This window comes from Hylaeus volcanicus, chromosome 4, assembly GCF_026283585.1.
Source record: "Hylaeus volcanicus isolate JK05 chromosome 4, UHH_iyHylVolc1.0_haploid, whole genome shotgun sequence".
Classification (NCBI taxonomy): Eukaryota; Metazoa; Arthropoda; class Insecta; order Hymenoptera; family Colletidae; genus Hylaeus; species Hylaeus volcanicus.
The window spans coordinates 24873947-24895574 of record NC_071979.1 but is presented as its reverse complement, the minus strand read 5'-3'; the positions used below and the strand labels follow the sequence as shown (position 1 = coordinate 24895574).

Below are 21628 nucleotides of genomic sequence, written 5' to 3'. Positions count from 1 at the left end.
TCGGATTCGATTTTCGCGAGATTTTGGGGATAAAGAGATCAACGAGCACCGTGGAAATATCACTTACAAATAGGCTGTAGAGTCCAGGGAGGTTAGAAGCGCGCGAATCGGCGAACGACAAATATTGCTCGAACGTGCTCCGCGAAAGATCGACGGGGTTTCGGGGGCTGGATTAGATTTTCGTGGATTTCGTGGGTCGAGAGTGTTCGGTTGTTGGACCAGGAGGGGAGAGGGTTGGTCCCGATGAGTGACCGAAATTCGTGCAAACGATCTCGCAACGGTGTGGAGACGCGGTGCACGAGGTGCTCGCCCGATTTATCGGGCGCCTCGTTAAGTACGAGACGACGACGATGACTCACGTGACAGGTTCGTTGGCTTCGTCGACGTTTTATCGACTTTCCATCGTCGACTGGCTGTGCACGCAGCCGGCGCACGGTTTGTTGTTCCGGTAATATGGAGGCACGTGTTGGAACGGAGGCCCCAGACTCGCCGAGCGTTCCACGAGGTTTTAGGTCTCCGGCGCCGTCGCCCGTTCTAACGGTACACGATCGCAATAAAACGAGAGTAAACGGTTACAAGCTGGCCTCTGGAAGCATGGACGCGACGCGTGACTCGCGGATCGCGACAGTAGCGAGCTCAGAAATTTAGCGAGGGGTCGTCAGAGACGAATGCGTCGCGATACTTTTTGTCGGTTTATGAAGCTTTACCAGAGAAGATAGAGATAAAGTTCACTTAACTCTTTCACGGGGAATTGTATCCTCTTTGGGATTTGTTTGGGACATTTCTTGAAATTTTTACAAATGACGAATGCACGTGAGAGAAATTCTTGAGATGAGATCGAAGAGGTCTCGAGACGAGAATATAGAACTCGAGTGTTTCGAGCAGAGGTGCGCCATTGGCTCGCAGAGAGCGTCTAGGAAGGTAAAGTAAATCGCTTCGAGTTGCCTGTGTAGCTATCGATGGTTACGACAATGGCTCGAACACGGTTGTTCCACTCTGCTGGCGGGAACTCTTTCGTGTTCGCCATTAAGATTACGAGGGAAGCGATGAAACTTGCCGAGGGAGTAGTTTGACGCGTTTCGGAATTAGTTGCGAACTCAACGCTGAACCGAGGTCGTTTTCCCGCACAGGCGATAAATGCCGAATAAAGTCGTTCGATAAAATGATAAATATAAGTCGCCAAGTAAGAATTGTTCGAAGACTAAGTGCTTCTTTCAAATTTCGTATCGTTTGGAAACAAATTCTTTCTCTACAATTATGCTTGTGTAGGGATCTAATAACTTTTAAACGTAACAGTTTGATAACGAATTATGTAATGTCTGATTCTTACAATTGTCTTAACTGAACTGAACACCGAATTATTAATAAACAAACCACACCGCGTTCCGTCGCAACCATCGCATACATGCATACACTCAGATACTTACCAGATTATATGTATATCACACTCTTACACTTGGGAATGTACCTTTTCCTTTTTATCTTAGGGGTAGTTACACCTACACGTGAGAACAAAAGTTTATTATGGAAACTCTTTTAATGCGTCGAAGGGAGCTCCGAGAAACAGGGTGAAACACCATCGTTATAACGATACCTTCGATACACCCCCACGCGAGGCTTCCATCGAATAACTTTTGCTCTCCCGTTTGAAATAGGATAGACAGAAGCTATCTTCCCCGAAGAAAAATTAGTTTCCTATCCAGCCTCGCGATATAAGACACTCGTTCGACCAGAGATCACGCAAGAGTGCTCCGTGTCTCTACGGAGACTAGGGCGACTACATAGAAGTCTCGAGTCGGGCCGCGTCGTATCCAATGACCGTCGTAACCACCATCGTAGATCCCTTTATCGGACAGGGTAACGGCGTTGTAAGTCGAAGGGCTTCGTGTTCCTTGGTCGACCGATGTCGAGCAGCTTACGTGCTCGCGTTACCGTCGCGGTGCTCGCGAGGGGGTCCTCTTGCTTGACCTATGGTCGTCGGAAGCTCCAACTTCGCGACAAGTTCGTCCAATGGTCGTGCCACTAGAAATATTTTCCACGCGATTTCCCAACGCAATCCGACCAGGAACACGGAACACCTAGTCCCTATTGGAATACCTGACGAGTTGGGTATGCACACTCGATGATAGAGATACGAGTCGAAAGTATCAGAGTTACATAAAATGAATTATACGTTAATAATTATACGATCTTCTATTTATTTCAATTGCAATTCAAATTGTAATCAGAAATTTCGAACGTACAAACGAAAGCACATGCGGGCGAACCTTGGCGAACGTTGGCACAGGCGCCTTCGGTTGCTTTGGCTTTTGAATTATACGTTATGACCTACAGTCAGTCCCATAAATATTTCGTACCCTGTATGTGTATTGAAATAATTTGTATAAATTAAATGATAGGTTTAAAGTTTCCAAATAAATGTTTCATATATGTACAGGAATAAATTTTACACATGAATATATTTATAATCGAAATTTGAAAACGTCAAATCTATCGTTTAATTTAGACAAATTTTTTCAACAGACATAGAGGATACGAATATTTATGAGACTGTGTATGTCGTTGCATCGTAAGTTTAACGCTAAACCTACCGACGTGTCATTTGTATTTATATTTATCCTGATTAGACAAATGACTAGTCTTGAAGGCACGTTTTTCAACGAAGTGCAACAATATTTTACGTGATCCGATACTGTACGAGATGCACCGAGGAGTTTCCGTATTTCTAAGCTTGTCGAGTGTCCACGCCTAACGTTGCACATGCTGCACGTACCGGTAGGGATCTGTATTCCATGCCATCTCGGGAATGCACGTCTCAATCGGAAAGGTACACGTTGGGTCCGTCCTTTGAATGGAGAGTCGAACAAAAAGTTAATCCCGGCCGAATCGTATTTTGCATCGATCTGTCCTATTCAGGGTCTCTAAGAAAGACGCCCAACAATGGTACGGGAGTACGTGAGTCGCGGCAACATCCTCCCGAATGTCTGAAACCATCCACGTGGCCGCCAGGAAGCGCGTTTAAGGATGAACCGCGCGATAAATTATGCATAAGCTGCGACGACGACCGGACGAATTTCGAGAAAGAGGAAACCGACGAGGACGAAGGGCACGATACTGTAACTTAGGGTGCTGGATGCATCGCTTTAACGTTATCGAGGGTCTTCTATTTATTTGAATTGCAATTCAAATTGTAATCAGAAATTTCAAACATACAAACGAAGGCACATGCGCTCGAACCTTGGCGAACCTTGGCGAACCTTGGCGAACCTTGGCGAACGTTGGCGAACCTTGGCGAACGTTGGCGAACCTTGGAGAGCGTTGGCACAGGCGCCTTCGGTTGCTTTGACTTTTGATCTGCACTCTGTTGCAGCAGAGCCTTGAGAATCTACACAAGAAAGACATTGTCTAGTGTTTCCACGCGCTTCTGAGAAATCTCAGGTCGATGCGCGAGACTTGGCGGCCTGGAAATCCGGTTAACATCGTCCACCGGTTATTCCATTATCATGCAAATGTCGCCAGATAGAATTCGACTGTGCGTTCCCGCGCGAGTGTAGTTACGCGCTGCGTCATCATTAAGGGATGCTCGCAAGAAGCGCGGTTTAATTAAAGCTGTTGTAAATAACCGAGCTTCCTCGGTCTCGCGACAGTCTCTCTCGGGGTTTTCGCGTTGATTAACATGCGAAATAACGCGTCGCGACGCCACGCGTTAATTATCGTTTTCTGAGTGGACGCTTCGACGTCCAAGCCGTATCTCTCGCTTTGCTAATTTCTCGTCTGCGTTTCCATCAATGGAAAGACACGGCGAGCGTTTAGGACCGCAGTCATTAATCATCCTACGCTCGAGACGTAGTTTCAAGGAAGTTTCTTCGGAAAATGATATTTATATAATTATCTGAATTCTACATTTTTAATAGAAATTCGTGAAATTCGTTCGTACGTTTTGGACATCGTATCATGTCGTAGTAGCGATTAAGTATCACTGGTTTAGGAGGATCGTTTCGAGTTCTGTCGCGAAACGAGACCGTCGGTCGGCCTTAATTCGAGCAGCGCTCGTTAAAACGAGTATGCGTCGCAATTTCTGCATCCTATCGACGCTCTTCTCTCCTCTTTTCGTTTATGACAACTACGCGGTCCGTTTCAAAATTCGCGTTCCTCGATCATTTCGCATAATCGAGACTCCATCGTGTATCAGACACCTGCCATCTCTGTTTTCTTTCGTCGAGAGTTCCCTTGGGTTTTAATTAAATTGAAACGGAACGAAATATTAATCTACCTCTCAATTTTATTTTCACTCCATCGTGCTGGATGCGCGAAGCTCGGTAGGAGGGAATGTTGTTCATTTAATTAACCGAACGTAAGAGGACACCGAGATCCGGTGAAATTGCGGCATGAGTCAGAGAGGAATAGCCTCGCGGATCGATACTCGGTGGACACGGACCGTTGCGGAAAAGTTTCGAGGGCTGGTCGACGTTGTTTCTTTCAGCTACTCTTTCCAAAGTTAAGACACTCGAAAATACTTGTTTTGACAGGAAGTTGAAAAGTTTGGTGCTCGGCGCCTGCTTTCGCGGAAACTATCATTCTGTTGCTCGTCTCGAACGCAAACACGGCTGCGCTTTCGTTACTTCTATTTCGTTTAACGAAATAAAGAGGCGCGAGGTCAAAATAATTCGAAAGTTTCTCGAGACACAATCGTAGACTCTTCAGCAGCTGTATCTGTTTTAGAAATCTAGTCCGTTGCTCGATGTATTCATTCGATGAAGTAATGTACGTTTAAACAATAGTACATTCAGATATAACTTTTTCTCAGGCACGTTTCAAGTGTCCCATAAAAACTTTACCAAGAATAATGGGACTCTTGGTGTGTCCATTCGGAAGTTTAGACAAAACCGTTAGATCAGATACTGTTTTGTCACAAGCATCGATCTTGAAAGTCGCAAATTGATTCGTAATTACGGTCGCTAACTGCCGCATAATGACCGGTTTTGTAGAAAGTGCAATCGGGAAGGGTCTTATCTTGTTCGGCAACGTTTTGTACTTGGGCAAACTGTCGACGCATACTTGGGGCGCTTGGAAGAACCGTAAGGAAACGTGTAAAGTTGGAGAGGCCATTGAATTCTGTTATGGTCGTCCTCGAGGAACTTGGTATTTTCACGGTGGCGCAAAGTGTACTGTTAAATTGTTCTGGAAATCTTTAAGTAGAATCTGTGAGCGCTCCAAGATCGAGAGCGCTGTTGAGACCTGAAAGGAGCGACGTTATTTAGCGCGTAATTGGGCGGAGCTGGATATCACATCGGTCCATTGCTTTTAAGAGAAAAATCGGTGCAAAAGACCTCCTCTACGCGCGTAGTATAATGTTCGAACAGCGAAGCGTTCGAGTGGTAGAGATCATTTTGGCAACAGAGCGTTCGATCGTACTCAATTTCAGACCATGTGTTCCCAGTTGAAAGTTTGCTGTTCACACGCGCGATAAATCGTAACGATGATCCATGAATCGTAACGATGGCGATTAGGGGAAATCGATGCCCATTTGGCACGGAGGGTGGGTCGGCATCGCGGGAACGCTAGTTGGAGTTCTCTCGCCTCGATCCTGCGCGCATCCGTTTTCAGGGGCCAACAAGAGCCGGCCATTAGCTGTTTAGCGAGCAGCTCTGCGTGCGCCCGCATCCGATAACTTCTATCGCGTGTAATTGATCGTAATTCGTGGCTGGCGACCGACCAACCGATCCCTTGTAACTCTTCTGGACCAGGAACGCGTTCGATTCCGAATCGCGATATTCTAGAATGTTATTTTCCAAGTCCGAGGGATGGTTGAAATATTGATAAGAAATTCGTAAATGGCAATAGTTATCGATTCCTCCTGTACGTGGAAGATCGAATAGCCTAGCGACCAACGGAGAAGGCACGAGCGGAGCTATGATAGTCTAAGAGCTGGCTACGAAAATCACGAATGATAAGGTGCGGTGAAAATTTGTATCTGATAAACACTCCTTACTAGACGACAAAGCCCATAGCGCTGCAACCAGAAGTCGCTCTCAGGGCTGGAAGCGTAGGCGGGCGATGTTAATTTGAAACCAAAATAAAATCTTTGAGTGTAGCCCTGAAATTTTGTGTAGTTATAGTTTTTAACTGTAGAAATCGTGTAAAGCTACTGCTAGAAGTCTAGGTCGGTGCTTAAACGTTGCCAAAAGTCGATAAAGTTGTAAAAGAATTGTTTAAATTTTAATGACAAGGTGCAGTTTGGCGAATTCGTCTTCGTATTATTTATCGCTTAAAAAACCTGGATAACAATTGCCGGAAGACAGAATGGTGTCCAAGTACATGAAAAATGATAATATCGTCATAAGTTGGTAAACAGGAGAGCAATTTTTTAAAATTCAAATAACAAGGTGCAGTTCTGCCAACGTGTTTTTCTTATTATTTATACTATTATTATTATTATCTACTAAGGAGTGTTTTCAGATACAAATTTTCACTGCACCTTTATCATTCGTGATTTTCGTGGCCAGCTCTCCGTCTATTAGAGCAAAGTGGAAATAAAAGAGCAGAGTGTCTACGACCCGCGGACAGACGGTTGAACTTGGACGGACGGGAGTCGGGCAGGAGATCGATACCATTCGCGTTCCTTGACCGATTCGGATCCCCAAAATTGTCGGAGGCGCCGTTAGGGCCGCGATCCCCAATTCGGTAACTTCGGGCTTCCACGAAGCGTAACGCACCGCGTGCATCGACGTAGAAAAAGAGGGGACGAGCGTGGACGAAAGGCAGAGGGACTGAAACGGAGAGAAAGAGGGATCCCAACTGTGTAGCGTAGGTGGGTGTGCGTACGCGTGTTTGCGCGCGCGAACGCTCGCGAACGCCAGCGCGTTTTATATTGGGCGTGTGTCATCGCCCCGCTCTGCTCGCTACTACGCGTCCTGAACGCATAAGAGCCCTTTCAAACGATCCTGGAGCGCTTTCCTTCGTGCGTCGTTGCGCGTTTCCCTTCAGTTTTTGCTAATTAGCTTTTTCAGCGTCCTTGCCGCTTCTTATTTTTGTCAACCAGACCCTGCCAGAAGCTGAGAACCCGCTCCGAGTGGTCTGCTTTCCTTCCTCGTCGCCCTAACTTCTTCTTCTTTTTTTTTTTTTTTCAACAATTTCTCCCAGACCAATCGGCCCCCCAAAGCTAATTACACGTACTTCGAGGGAGCCTTCCCTTCCTCGAATGCTCCGCGAGGCGAATATTTGTTTAATTCCTGTTAAAAGCGTAGCTTTTGTCGCGTATCTCGGGCTTCATCTTCGTCGATCTCTCGGCAAATACGCCCCTGGGCTTGCTCTCGAACGAAAAATCCGCTCCGTATTTTCCAGCGTTTATTAAAACCGTACGTAATGTTTAATCGTGCCGCGCCCGCGGCCTCTTCCCATGGTCCGCGTTGTTTAAAACATCGTTGACCGATGCGTTCACGTTCGCTGAAAAACAAAATGAAAATTGAACATCGGGTTACCGCTGTCGGGCACGGTTCCGTTATAAAATCATAAACCGGGATTTGCGCGGCGGCCAGCCGTTCCTCGTCATTTTTTCCCCGCGGGATCAGTTTCATCGCGCTGATTTTTCGTAGTCGTTACCTGTTACGGGCGAGCGTCGACTAGATTTTTTACTATTGAAATTTATTCGATTCCACGAGGTACTCTGTATTTTTAGAATCATCGCATGCGAGCCTCGTTCATTGTATGAAGTCGGCTAGTAGAGGGAATGGTTGTTAAGGACAAATTGGAGGCACACGCGTGGTTCATAGAAGTGGAATACGTTAAGTGGTCTTGTTATTCGTTGAATTGATTCCCTCGATTATGCAGGAATTTTCTACAATAATCGAGATTCTGCCGTGGTCCATTAAGAGGGCACGTACTCTTCGGAGGGTGAAAATCAACGTTTGCACTTTACTCCCGACCGACTCCGTACATTTATAAAGTCAGGTCTGTGTTGTTGGTACATGCGAAGCAGGGATGGTAGAAGAATCACGGATGCTTTTAATATGTTCCATCTTTTGCTTCTTGACTCGGGCTAAATCGAACTGTCTATCGATCGCACGCATCGCGTTCGATAGTGTTTTGTTTCGGATACAGGTAGACCCCCGTTTATCGCGATCTTTTTGTTCCGTATGATTTGCACGTGCTTACAAATTTTCTTTCTCGCTCGATCGCATCGTACACATGTAAAGTTGAGCGTTGAAACAAAAGAACAACGTACATCGGAGTCTGGTATTGCTGAACCAGTGTCTGATTTGGGTGTATCCTTCAGTATAATCTATATTCCTTTTTGCAATGCGGAACGAAATGACTGAATTCGGAATCGTGTTATATGTATATGACGATCTTTATGGTATTAATAAAGTAGTCGTAGTTTTTACAATATGCGTTAACCGTCAGGGCTCAAGAATCTCACTGCGTATTTTTCTGCTCACGCAGAGAATCAAGTATTTCTCAGCGCATTTGATCGATTGACGCAGTCAATTGTTTCCGCTGTTCTCTGTCACCCTTTTTCTTTCTCTCTCTCTCTCGTCCACGCACAGACATACACACCCACCTGTATGCGTACAAAGATAGAATGATTGAAATGATTTTTTTTTTAAATCCCTCGTTGATCGCGAAATTTCGTTTATCGCGACCATGTTCAGAAGCGTCCTATGTGATTGACCCCGGATTGATTGATTTTTGCATATAGTTCATGTTCATTTCTATATGTGGTGATCTATAAATATATCAGGAATAGATGAAGAGTATTTTGTCGGAGCTGATTCCCTCTCGATGGAAAATGGAAATAGACGAACGAATAATGAGCGAAACAAGAGGCTCGTAAATAGCGATCGGTGGGGATGAAGCTGGACGAGGGCTGGCGGAAATGAAAAATAATTAAACGCGAAAACCGAGAAGCAACCGGTCCCGTTTCGTTATCGAAAATCCATTACTCGCATCGCATTTCTCGTTGGGCGTTGCTCTCATCTCGCTAATGGTCGCTGGCCGCATCCTCGAAACTTTCCTACCCTCGAGCGACGCCGCGGCCGTCGTCTATCCGTCTCTTAGGCGGCTTAACGACGCCTAATTACCCCCTCGATTAATCACCCTCGGTTGTTCGTTATCGTCTAACACCTGTGCCGCGTGTTCGCCACCCAGCAACGAATCATTCGTCGATCGACCAACGCTATCGGCGGATTTTTCGACAAACCTTTCTCGCTGGTAGCTGAAGACGATGCTTTTCAGAGGAACGTTTCCAGGTACAGCATCGGAAACGTTCGATCCAGAGGCATTCTTCTTAGCTGCTAATGATATCTCTTGGGCGACGCGCAAACGGACGCAGTGGCGAAGATACGTTATCCGAGGTGAAGCAGATAACGCGGACCAACCGGAGATAATGTCGAGAGGATAGGCGACCCACGCTTTTCCTGGCGATTCGCCCGAACTTGGAGTCATTCACGTTTCCCATCGCGAAGCATAGGAGTACCTTGGGTCTAAATAACGCCTGCAACCTCCTAGAAGTTTCCTCTCAAGATTTTCATACTGGCGAAGCTATAGCAAACAACGCCAGGGTACCGACCCGCATCGATTGGGAAGCACTGTCCCTGTGCATTAGGAATACACAGGCCAGCCAACGCGGTCGCCGCCATTTGGATTATTTCGTAAATATTGGTTCCAACTAACGTTGATTCGGCCGCCTATCGAATTTCCCGTACGCCCAGCACGACCGTGTGAGTTTCAGCTGGAATCGCGGAGAGCGCTAAAATACAAATCAATTGCCATTGTATCGATTGAGAGATAATTGAGTTCATTAATCGTCTGCGTTTGACGTTACTCCCCACGAGAGTCTGACAACAATTGGCGATGCAGAAATTATTATTCGGCTCCCCGTTAGGTTAGACGCGTTCATTCCTATCCAAACACCAAAAGCAGCCTTGTTCGCTTAAGAAGTGCTTACGCTTTGATCATCGTAGAAATGCGTTAACAGCAATGTCGTTTTTCGATTAGGCGCGTCTCGAGATAGCCTTCCAAGGGCAAGAATTAACGCGAACCAGAAACGGGCGCGGAAATAAGAGCTAAAAGAGGTCGAAAAAAGAGAAAGGGGGAGCGACGGAGACGAGAAACGCCGCGTTATTTCTGGATTTGAAAAACACAGCGAGTCGTGTCCGCCCTGCTCGCGAGGAGCATCAGAAATATCGACGCCAGCCTCCGGCGCGCGTTTCGAGGCGGCCAGCTCCGACGATGCGTCGAAAGATTGGCAGTATTACGGCCCGATTCGGGATGCTTTATGGCAATTTCCGAGCATCGTCCTCGGGAACGCTTGATTCCAGCCGCTGACTATACAGGGAGTACCGTGAAAAGCTCCTCGTCCCCTCGATTCAATGTTCGAAGTCGAATAGAATTTTCGTCGGCGGCTCTCCAATTCCCGACGTTCCACAACTCGTGGAAATCGCTGAATGCCGTTTTTCACGGATTCGCTCGCGTCGCGGGAGCTTTCATTACGGCTGGCGATTTAATCGGAACTTCCGAACTCGTTTCGATATTGGAAATCGAACGGTGGAATCCCGCATCGGCTCGCGAAGTTCGCGCCACCGTGAAAAATCCTGGCCCGGCGTCCTCCAGACGTCCGAATCATCGTTACGCGTCGAAAGTACGAGGATTTTCTTCTTCACTTTTCGCTTCGCTAGCATTACGACATGGAAACGGATATACGTTAGCTCGAACTCCTCTCAGGAGTTCACTCGGTTCAAATACTCCCGTCTATACCACCGCGGTACATCTGTTTCGGTTGTCTTATTTCAGCAAAAGATATATCTGCCTCAAGAATCGTTCCACCGCGCCACGTTTACTCCGTGTAATACTTCCAAGGTAGAAGGTGGAGCGTCTGCAATCAAAGAGAAACAAATATTTGCGAAACAGTGCTCGGAGCACCGAAACACGTAGAAACAAAATCTCTGCCCTTTGGATCGCGATGCGTTCAGGCCCCTCGATATGCTTGAATCGAGCTTCCTCTCTCTCTCTCCACCTCTCGGCTATTTTCTTTTTCTTTTCGCAAACTACTCCCAGGCGTCCGATCGTGGAAATCTAAGCCGCGAGTCGCACCGAGGAGAATGCCGTTTTCCTTTTTTAGGATCCTCGGCCCTTGGCGTTCCCAAATATCCCGCTACCAGCTGCTATACATCGATCCACGCTACCAATTAACGCTCGAAAGACGAGGGGGCAGCTCGTGGCTCGGGCTTTTTAGCGTTAACCCCTCGGATCCGTCGTAATTTTCACTTTGAGCCGGCGAAGTACGCCGATGAAAGGATGAGACACGGTACCCAAGGTACATACGGTCTATGTAGAGTCTGGGCGAGGCTCGTTGCGTAAATTTTAACGAGTTTCCGACAATTCGTCAGGAGACGATGAAGAAATAGGTACACATTGCGCTAACTTCGCTCGGGTTTATCGGCTGACGGGATAACCGGAACGTCTGGCGGCGCAAATAAGGTTATTGATAATAATTATCGACGCGTCTCGTCGTGCTCCGTTGGGAGCTCAATACTGACGCGGCGTGTATGCATCAAAGTCTTCGCGCGCTATTTTCCACCTAAGGAAAAAAAAGACCGCAGTTGCAAAACTTTCACGACGTTCATAAAAATAATCTCCCACGCGCATCCTTGGCTTTCTTGGCTAAGCGTCGCGTTAACACGTTGATTGCCGGACAAATATCCCCAAATATTTTTGTTAGGATCAACTGTTATGTAGACTACTAATATCGGAGACTACGTAATCAAACATTTATCGCGGTATCTATTTTTGTAACTTCATTTGAATTCGTTTCCATTGATGGTTGACTTTCAGAATTAATTTATTTAGTTCTTCAGTGAAAAGCACTCAGCGAACAACGTGTTAATCGTTCGTCTCGCGACTTTCAGACTTCCGGTGGTCCTTAAAACCTGTGATACAGTCCCTCTTGCAAGACAGGAATATCCCGCGGAAGCAACATTACGATGAGTTAGGTCTGGTTTAGATCAAGGGGACAAAGGTGTAAGAAACGAAGTGGAAGAACGGGCGCGGTTTCAGCGTTAATCCAAAACGCGAAACCACCACTTGACGCCTATTTACGGCAATTAACCCGGTCCGCGTTGACGAACTTGAACTCCCCGGTTAATTGGATGCGCCGCAGACGTCCAGCCGTCTTCATATTCAACCCCGCCTAAAGCGGGAGAAATTTATTCGCCCGACCTGTCCCTTCGACGTGAATTCACTCCAGAGAGCACGGCGGACTCACCTGGCCGATCGAAGCCCGGCAATTTCACCGCCGCGACACTCCGTCGACTCGCGAGTCCAATTTCAATCGGGCAAACCCTCGAAGCCTTGCGTTCCCATGGAATTTTCCGTCTCGGCTTTTCCACCCCTGGAAAAACTCGAAAATTTGATTGGATGAAGTCTCAGGAGACTCCGCTTCGTCTCACGGTTGACCAGACCAGCGTCGATAAGTCCGCTAATTCGACGGAAACATTATTCGATCGTGGAGCCGAGCCTTTTCGCGAGTCCAGCTCGCTGTGGACTATGCAATTTCATTTGCGGAAGGGTGTGTAGGTTGAAAGCCAAATCAATCACCCTTTGCGCTCGATGCCAGGGATTTCTTTGAAACCAAAGCAATGGCGTGGTTCACGTGAAATTTGAAGTAAGGGTTGGGTCGAAGGATTGTTTAAGAAGTAGAGTTTTTCTTTTCTCTCCCATACTGATTTTTGTATCGACGTCGGGGCCATGACACTCGCAGAGAAAACAAGACAACCTTTAGAGGGAAGTGTTAGGTCGAAGGATTATTTAAGAAATAGAGTTTTCTTTGCTCTCCCGTACTAATTTTTGTATCGACATCGGGACCATGAAACTCGCAGAGAAAACGAGACGTCCGTTAGCGAGCGGGATTTCCGGTACACGGTGCAAAAGCCCGCAAAGAGGATTACTCCGATGCTATTCCGACAAATCCCCTTCCAGATCCGGAACAAAGGCATCAGCAAACGAAAAAAAGAAAAGCACAGAGGGAGGAACGTCGTAACGTTGCGCACGCGGCAGTTTCGGAGCGTTAAAATTCCACTCGCGAAACGTGCCTGCACGCGCGGCCAGCAATTCCGTCGACGGAAAAAGACGGTGACGCGGGAATCGAAGGCGGAGGTGCACGGAGGTCGATGGAGAACGGTAAATCGATTTCACGCTCGCGTTGCTCGCCCGATACGCTCGAGCGCAAATTAATCCGGTAAACGCGACTGAATCGTCCACGGAAATACGGATCGGGCGAAAACCGCTCGGGAATCGTTGAAACTCGATTCCAACGCGAAGCCAACTCGGCGATTAAGCCCGTTCGGATGCCTCGCGCGGGACTTCCGCGGCGAAGTGCGATTTAACCCTTCGAGAATTATTTAATACGAGCAGCTTTGGAACGTCTGAAAATTAGAAGCGGTCCTCTTCGAACAAGGATCAGTTTGTTCGCTATTAAGAATAGAAATTCAGTGTTCACCCTTTGCACTGAACTTAAACAAACATTTTTGGTCGATTTACTGCGTCAAACCTAGATCGAGAGTCACCTCTCGAGTGCAAAGGGTTATACTTGAAACGAGAACCGTGAAATTAGTTTAGTATTTATGCAAACATTGTTTTGTGGGATACGGAAGACTTTATTATTAGGAAAATACGAACTGCATCTTCCGCGACCCGGTAGTAGTTTACGATTTAGCCTGTGGCAGTTTCGTTAGCTTCCTTTAACAAGGTATTGTGTTGTTTGGAGAACAAAGAAGCTTTCTTGACCGGAGCGTGGCCCGATAGTCGATTCCAATAAATCCGGAAACCACGTTGGCAGAATCGAGCATTACGTTCCGTCGAATACGAGAAATTTATTTACAAGCCTAGACTCGCTGCACCATTCGAGAAAATAGCATAAACAATTATCTACTCTCAGCTTAGAAACAGTCATAGCTTTCGTACCAAAGTCTCCGCTTTTGCCCATCACAGTGTCCTAGTTCCTAGAATCACCCTGTATCCTGGAATAACAAGACGTCCCAGGCTAGAGGGAACGAAGTTGGGGTGCCCCTTCTATCTTAGTCGACGTCGACGGAAGCAAACAGAGCAACGAAACCGTAGGATACAGGGCTCAACTTCAACAACCGAGAGCAGACACGCGAGTAGACACAACGGATGTGTTCCTCTTTCGCGAACCGAGAGTAGACGCTAGGGTTTAAGACGACGCCGTCGACGCGGAAGACTTCTCTGTTTGCGTAGGTACATTATCGAGGAGCTCGCAACATCCGTCATGAGTCATGGCGTCGTCGGATGCCACTCTCTATCTCGGGGAACCGAACCTCCGAGTCAGCTATAATTACGAAGTTTAATTGACTAACGAGCGCAGACGGGGATCGGCGAAGCAGTGCAGAAATGGAGCCCTGATTGGTCCATTCACCGAGCCAGGCTTCGTTCATTCACGTTGCAATTAATTCGAAAGCGTCTAGCACCAGAGACTCTCCGACGTCGTCGATATAATGCTCCTCGACCCTGTAGAAATTCTCGGCCAGTATCGATATAGAGTTCGTATAGACGGTGTTTCTCGGATCGAAGCTCTACGAGTCGCTCGCCCGGAGACCTACGCAACGTCCACTCGCGAATAGAAGCATAAGCCGCGGATTTGCACCCCACTCGTCCCTATTGGCTTAATTAGGATCCGATTCGAGATCGGATTAAGTCTTCCGCGGTTTAAATAACGTTTCTCGATGTTTGCGTTGAAACAAATCGAGCGCGACACTCTTCCAGGATCAATTACTTATATGAAAGGAAACGGACAAGTCATATATCACTTTACGTTCCAAGGCTTACCTGGATACAAGCGATTAAACATCATCGATACGATAGTCTGCCATTTATACCACGGTCAACTGATCGCGACAGATACGCAGTGTGTTTACACACTTTCATTGCTTTTAGTTTTTTAACGTCAACCCTACCGATCATTTGCACCTGCTTCTACCGCAATCAGACAAATGACTAGTCTTGGAGACACTTTTTTCAAATGCGAAAATATTTCACGTACCAAATCGTACTAAAATGAATACGAAACATTTGTATATAACTTATACATTCTATACAAAAACTGTATATAAATGTTTTGTAGACATTTCGGTTCAGCGTTAAAGAGCATCTTCCCTTGCTTTAATACAGATTTTATTCTATAACCCGCCCTCAACATTTGTATCTTTAAATGTCGTCCACTACGAAAAGATAAATTTAGCACCTGTCGGAGGAACGACCTACTTTTTGCCTACTCGCGCATGCACGTTGCGACGAGCTAGCTTTTAATTGCGTCGAGGGATCGTCGAACGAACAGGTTGCCGAATTCGGGCGAATTTTCTCAGGCCGAGTCTACCCGTACGAGGCCACGGGGACACATGTGAAATCGGGATACATCGCGGGGCCTGGGAACACGAAACACAGATCCGCCTTCGCATATGCCTGGACGCGCCCGCTCGCTCGCGCGTATGCGCGCCGCACACCGAATTAACGACGACCTAATTGACCGTCGCTAATTCCCTCGTCCTCGTCACTCCAACCGCCACGTTTTACGACGGACGTCGTTAACGCCGACAGCGTTTCTCAAACTCTCCTTTCGCCCAGTCATGACTGAAATTTACAGGTGGGAAACTTGGAAAAAGACGTAAAGGATGCGCACGCGCGAAAATTTATCGTGGATTGCAAAGGGTTTTCCAGTAGGAGTTCTAGGATTTTGTTAAACACAGAAAAATCGAAATCGATGCAGATACGAGCCTAAGGCTACGGTTACTATGGATGCGAATTCGGACGAAAAAAATCAAACTTGTTTGAATCCTCGACTAGTTTTGACGCCGTCGTGAATGTTCTGACATGTTTATCGTTGCTAGTGTAAACACTCTCATTGAAAAATAGGCGTTTGTTTGTTCGGACGAATTCGTCAGAACTTGTCCGAACATATTTTCGTCCGAATTCGCATCCATAGTAACCGTAGCCTAAGAAGCTCAATTTCGCGCGAAATGTAGAAGTTCTACCTCGACACCATGAACGGCTCGGCTCGGTGGTCTCCTTTACGTTTATGCACCGTTACCACTATGTTTTCGTTTTCTCCCGCAGTGACGATGGCGAGGTTACGTCGAAAAGAACCGAACAGAATTCTAACGTAACAGTTTCGAGTAACGAAGAAAAACCGACTACTTTAAAATTAAATTATTAGTATTAAATTTATCAAGTCGTTACGTGAACGAGCAATTGAAATAAAATTATAATCGATCACTGGCGCGTGAGAAACCCTGACGGCGATAGAGCAGTCGCGATGATTCATCCAGGACGCGATTATCGGCTCGTCAAAATTCGCGCGCTTCGAACAGCAGCGCTTCGACCAGTTTTGATTTCCTGTCGAAGCGGTAACAGGAAATTAACGACAAATCGAATACCGTAACGCGACCGAGCGACTGCCTGGCTTTCGGGCAGCTTTAAATCCGTTAGACAATCGGGAAGCAATTATGGCCTGGATTCGCGCGTGGCGACGACCCAATTAGATCCGCGTCAGAATTAAACGCGTTTTCGAATCGATTCGTCGCAACCTGCCCGCGAAGTCATCGTCGAGCGACTCGCTCGCTCGGCTGGTAACAAGAACGAGAAAGTAAAATCGAGTCATGACTCGAGCGAACCGGTTACGATCGAAACGTAATAACGAGATTACGCTCGTTTGCGCGCGTCCATTGAAATCGCTGGCCTCGAAAGGCTTGGAGGTATCTATGGTAGCGAACGTTAACACGAGGGAAGGAGTTCTACCTGTTGTAACAAAGCTATAAGCTTGGGAACATAAAGATTCAAAACCTCCCGAGGGGTCGTATCGAACATTTACACCTCTTGTACCAGATCCGTTTCGAAAGACAAGGTTCCAAATTCTTACGATCTATAAAAAGAAATTCGAGTATCCGTACGGTGATAACAGATGATTCGTTCTTTTATTCGATCCAATCAACCGCGATGACGAGGATTTCCGAGCTGCCTGACGCGAGAATTCGCGTGATTTGAATTTAATTGCGAGACCAATAAATTACGAGGCCAGAAATGTTTGCAATACGCTCGGTGCATTGGCAAGATTTAATATCCGTTGCTCACACGGTCAAACGGACGACACGGGCATATAATTACTACCGACGCGAAAACGTTCATCACGCTGTTTGACCAATTGGTCGAATTGCCATGATGTTCAGCCGTACACGAATCGTCCCCGCGGTCTGTCTCCAACGGAGACGGGCAAAAATTGCGCCAAAGAGTTTAAAAAAAGAACGCGAGGGGTGGGCCAAGAGTCGAAGGATTCTCGCGCGTCGTTTGCGTCACGGGATAAGATTCGACCCATCGACGGTACTCTTTCCGTGCGTACATTTGGTTGAGCTTTTTGCGCCGTGAGTTTTTTCTCTTGGCCCTTTTGACGTCAATCTCGTTCCCATAAGCGATGCACATGTGCTCCATGCGTCCTGGACGGTTACGTTCGCGATATCGTCTCGCTGATCCGCGATTTAAACGGCCAATGAAAATTCCACGGTGACCCAGTTCCTCCCTGATCGATGGCGACGCTTGTTCCAGCCTCAGGATCTCGTTCGATCGATCGTGAACTCGATAACCAAATGTCATTCGATGTCGCGTGTCGTGCGTTTCAGATGCTCGAATTAGCGAAAATATTCGAGGACCGGCGTTGTTTATAAATCGCTCGCCCTTAAAAGGTCGTTTCGCAACGATGACTACTAAGTAGACGTACTCGAGGAGTCTCCCTCTCGATCTTTAACGCTCGTGACTTAGCCTTTCCAGGGTTAATTAGCTGCGAAAACGCGAGCGTGCTATCGGCACGTTGCTCGACCGCTTTCGATTCAGCCGTCTCTAAATATTTAATCCGGCGACGACCCGCGCTCGAAAAGGAACGTCTCGGCTCTCGAATACGCGGCACAGTTTCTTCCGTAATTCGGCCGACTCGTCCAGGGATGCAAATTACCGTGCTCGGTTAAATCCGTGCTAACTGAATTCCTTGATAAATTCCAACCGTCTCGACGGCGAAATTTTCCTCGGGAGAAGAAACTCGAGTTATTTACGCGCGGCGAAATTCAACGCGCTATTGTCGATGTTCTCGAGAATTCTCATCCGACGTTTGTTGTTGCGAAAAGAAGGGGAGACTTTTGTTCCGAATTAAAACAGGACAAAGGGGGCGCGTTATTCCGGTAGGAGCGAAGCGCGGTTTCTTTCTTCCGTGTCTCCTTGAGGGGTCCTCTCGCTTTAGCGCTTCGAAAAATGGGTCATCTTTGCGATTTTTGTTCTGCTGAAAACGGTCGATTGCTTCTAAATTTTCTACACTTTTAAAATAACGCAAGAGGGACGAACAAAGTTGTTTTGGTTTTTTTTTTTTTAAACTTTACGACGAGAAGACGCCACGGAGAGGCGCGAAACGCGAGTTAGAGGCGGGCAAAAGCGACGAGCAATAATTACAGCTCACTTAATACCTACGCTCGGGAGGCCCACGCTCGAGAGCGTGTACTTGACGGGATGACGAATCGCGAGCCAAGCCCTCTTCTCGTAGCTGGAATATATTACAACGTTACCCGTTTCGAGGCGAACAGATTATGTATCGCGGGAGACCACTTCGATCGGCCAAATTCTGTCCCAAACTAACCGGAACTAATTAAAACATTATTTCTGACAAGCTTTCGCGCCAAGTGCCCCCCCTGAGGAGGAAAAATGGTTTCCAATGGCGTATTATTCATCGGAATAATGAACTTCTCGGAGACCTATGGATAGACCGAATAAAAGTAACGGCTCCCTCTCCATTGTATTTGCTGGATAGTGTCGAAAGTCGTCGAGAAGTTTGCGAAACGTACACACCAGCTGGAGTCGGTCGATAGTCCTGAAAACGTTAGGGGTGGGTCGCGTTCGCGAAAATTGGCCGAGGAGCTCTCGAGGCTACGAGTCCGCTCATTGTTCGGCTCGATGTCAAGGACTTCACTCGATGTAATTAGCGTCGAAACGCTCGCGCGAGCACGCCAACCGGCGAGTAGCGCGAATTTTCATGACAAAAGCGTTCCCGCGGGACACTTGGCAACCGACTGAAATACTCTGTCCACCGCGACCAAGGGAACCGTTTTCCCTTCAAACGGTCGGTCCTCGCTCGTTAAAACGCGCGCTAAGCGGGAACAAAGGGACGAAATGTTTCTCTAACGATTTCCCTCTCTGTTTGCAGGACCGTCCCCGGATTTCAGCAGGCACGCGCTGGTCAGGCCGCGCGTGTACCACGGCAGGACCAAGCGGCAGATCTCATCCACCAAAGAAAACGTGAGTACCATTTTTCTATTCTCTAACTCCGAGCGAATCAAAGGCCTCAACGGCCACGTCTATCCTTTTATTGTAACGTTACGAGCATCGCGGCACTGGATCTGTTAGATTTTTTACTGTAATTGAAAGTTGTCATTGTGCGGAAGTTCTGGATTTTTCCAAACCGACGGCCACACGTAGCATCGAAGGGAAAAGCGCGTAAAGAGGAAACAAAGGGACATTCGTAACAAGCTATTAAATTACTTTTCTTACATTACGATGTTTGTTCTGTGACAATACTAGTCGGAGGTCAGAATACGAGCGAGAGACGCAGGATCTCGAAATCGTTCGATTTGCAATACACATAATAACACTTAAACATAACAATAGATGTAGCGATTAGTGGTACTGGTTCCTACAGGGTCTCGACGCTTAGACGAAGCGATGTGCGAAATTAAGTTCCTGGAATCGCCACTTATAAATTAGTGGCTTATGTAAAGTTCTAGTTACGCAGTAGCGGAACACACGTATAATTGCAGCTTTAGGGTTGGGCGATGTTCGTTTTTAGTCACTGCAAGTGGAGACACGCGAATCGAGGTCTACGTAAGCACATTCGCGCGAGCACGCGGACGAGTTAGAATGCGGGACACGAGCCGACGACGGGTGCAACAATTTCAATGCAAATGTCGCGTCGCGGCGCGAATACGAAATACAAGATCGCGGCGCTAACCGCGACCTACCTGCAGCGAGAAGACAAGAGATCGAGACGGAAATTTCGCCCGTATCTGGCCGGATATCTCGTCTCGAGCGATGCTTCCGTCGCGAACTCCGCTACCAGCTCCCCATTCGCGCTTAATACACACTTTCGGAAAACAGATGTTCCGGTGAAGCGTTTTGTGCCCGGGCTATTTTCAAACGGTCTGTTCCCTGGATCCACTCAGGATCCACGCACTTCGTGCGAGCTCGAAACAAAACAAACAATCGGGAGCATTCCTGCGGCATTTCTAGCGCCGATATCGAGGGGCAGAATAGACAGCAAGCTACCAGAGACTCCTCACGAGTGTCTACTGTGCAAATGTAACGTTGTAAAATGTTGCATTCGATGCACGCGTTACGAAATAATGCCTCAGAGCAGATTCGTATATTACGCTTCTTAATTAGCGTTGTTTAAATATTCTTTTTTAATCATTTTTATCAGGTATTGTTTCCACGAATTACTCCTTTTTCACAACATTTATTGAATTCAATATTTACACAATGTTTATAATTATATTCAATCGTAAATAGAGACGGACGTGGAAAAAATATCTAGGACGCTAAGGTGAACAACATTTACTCCCTCAAAAAGTGGCCTTCGGCATACAGACATTAGAACACTATCCTTTTCAAATTGAATTCCTGATCTAATCTTAACGTTATGTCGTAACTCTGATTACAGTGTTTCTATAGCCTGTATAGTCACGAATTCCTCGTAACGATACCTAAGATATACCTAAAATTCGTTCCACTGGATAAAATGCGTAACTTCTAAAAAATATTTTCGATGTTCGCGTTGGAAAAATATGGTCTTTCGTAAAAAAATTCCTGGTATTTCGAAGCTCTAGCTGGAGCGTGAGAGGAGTCCCTTTAAAGTTTCCCGCGACTCAGGACTACGTTTCGAGGGACGATACGCGCATCCGAGAGCAAACACGGCATCCGAGGAGGAAAGTTTTACGTATGTTCCGGCGGGTCGAGGTACCCGCGCCCACGCGTCCAGCGGCGCGTTGCTGTTTGCATGCTTTTCGGGAGCATTAACATAGACAGGGAGGATAAACAAATTGCGCGGTGCCCGTGCAAGCTATACTCTCGACTCTTCCGCTCGAGATTCTCCGCGCTTCGAGACACTCTGGAACATGTCAAACTCATTTTAGCCTCGGGGCCAATTTGCACTTTGCCGCCGTGTCACGCGGCGCGGCGTGCCGTTAGTTTCCTACGGAGTGTGCTTGTCGATACGTCGAGCGAATGCCGACTAATTAACACTTTTGAACAATCGTATTCGTAGCGAATACAATCGCACGAACCGCGAATATGAAATTGAAATTGGAGTTGCGAACTCGTCGATATTTCGAATAAAGGAGGATTTGTTTGCTGCGTATAATTAAATCGAAATTTGTGAGAAACGTAGTCGTTGCAGAAAGGGAGTAACATTTCTCGAGTTTCTGAAGTTCTTTCTACCAGAGATCATTCGTGCCAGGTTTTTTGTTTAAATTGCGCCGTGAACCCAAAGAGATTAAGAATCTTCCGAACTGTGTCGCGCGCCCAAAAAGATTAA

The 21628-nt window shown here is 46.9% G+C and overlaps 1 protein-coding gene across 2 annotated transcripts in view; it reads left to right on the top strand.

Annotated features, from left to right (window-relative positions):
* LOC128875388 (disintegrin and metalloproteinase domain-containing protein 9-like) overlaps positions 1–21628 on the top strand; it is a 57015-nt gene that overhangs the window by 14906 nt on the left and 20481 nt on the right. For both annotated transcript variants that reach the window (XM_054120922.1, XM_054120923.1), the window contains exon 2: positions 19247–19338. In XM_054120922.1, coding sequence (XP_053976897.1) covers positions 19247–19338 — 92 coding nt within the window. The remainder of the gene's footprint in view (positions 1–19246; positions 19339–21628) is intronic.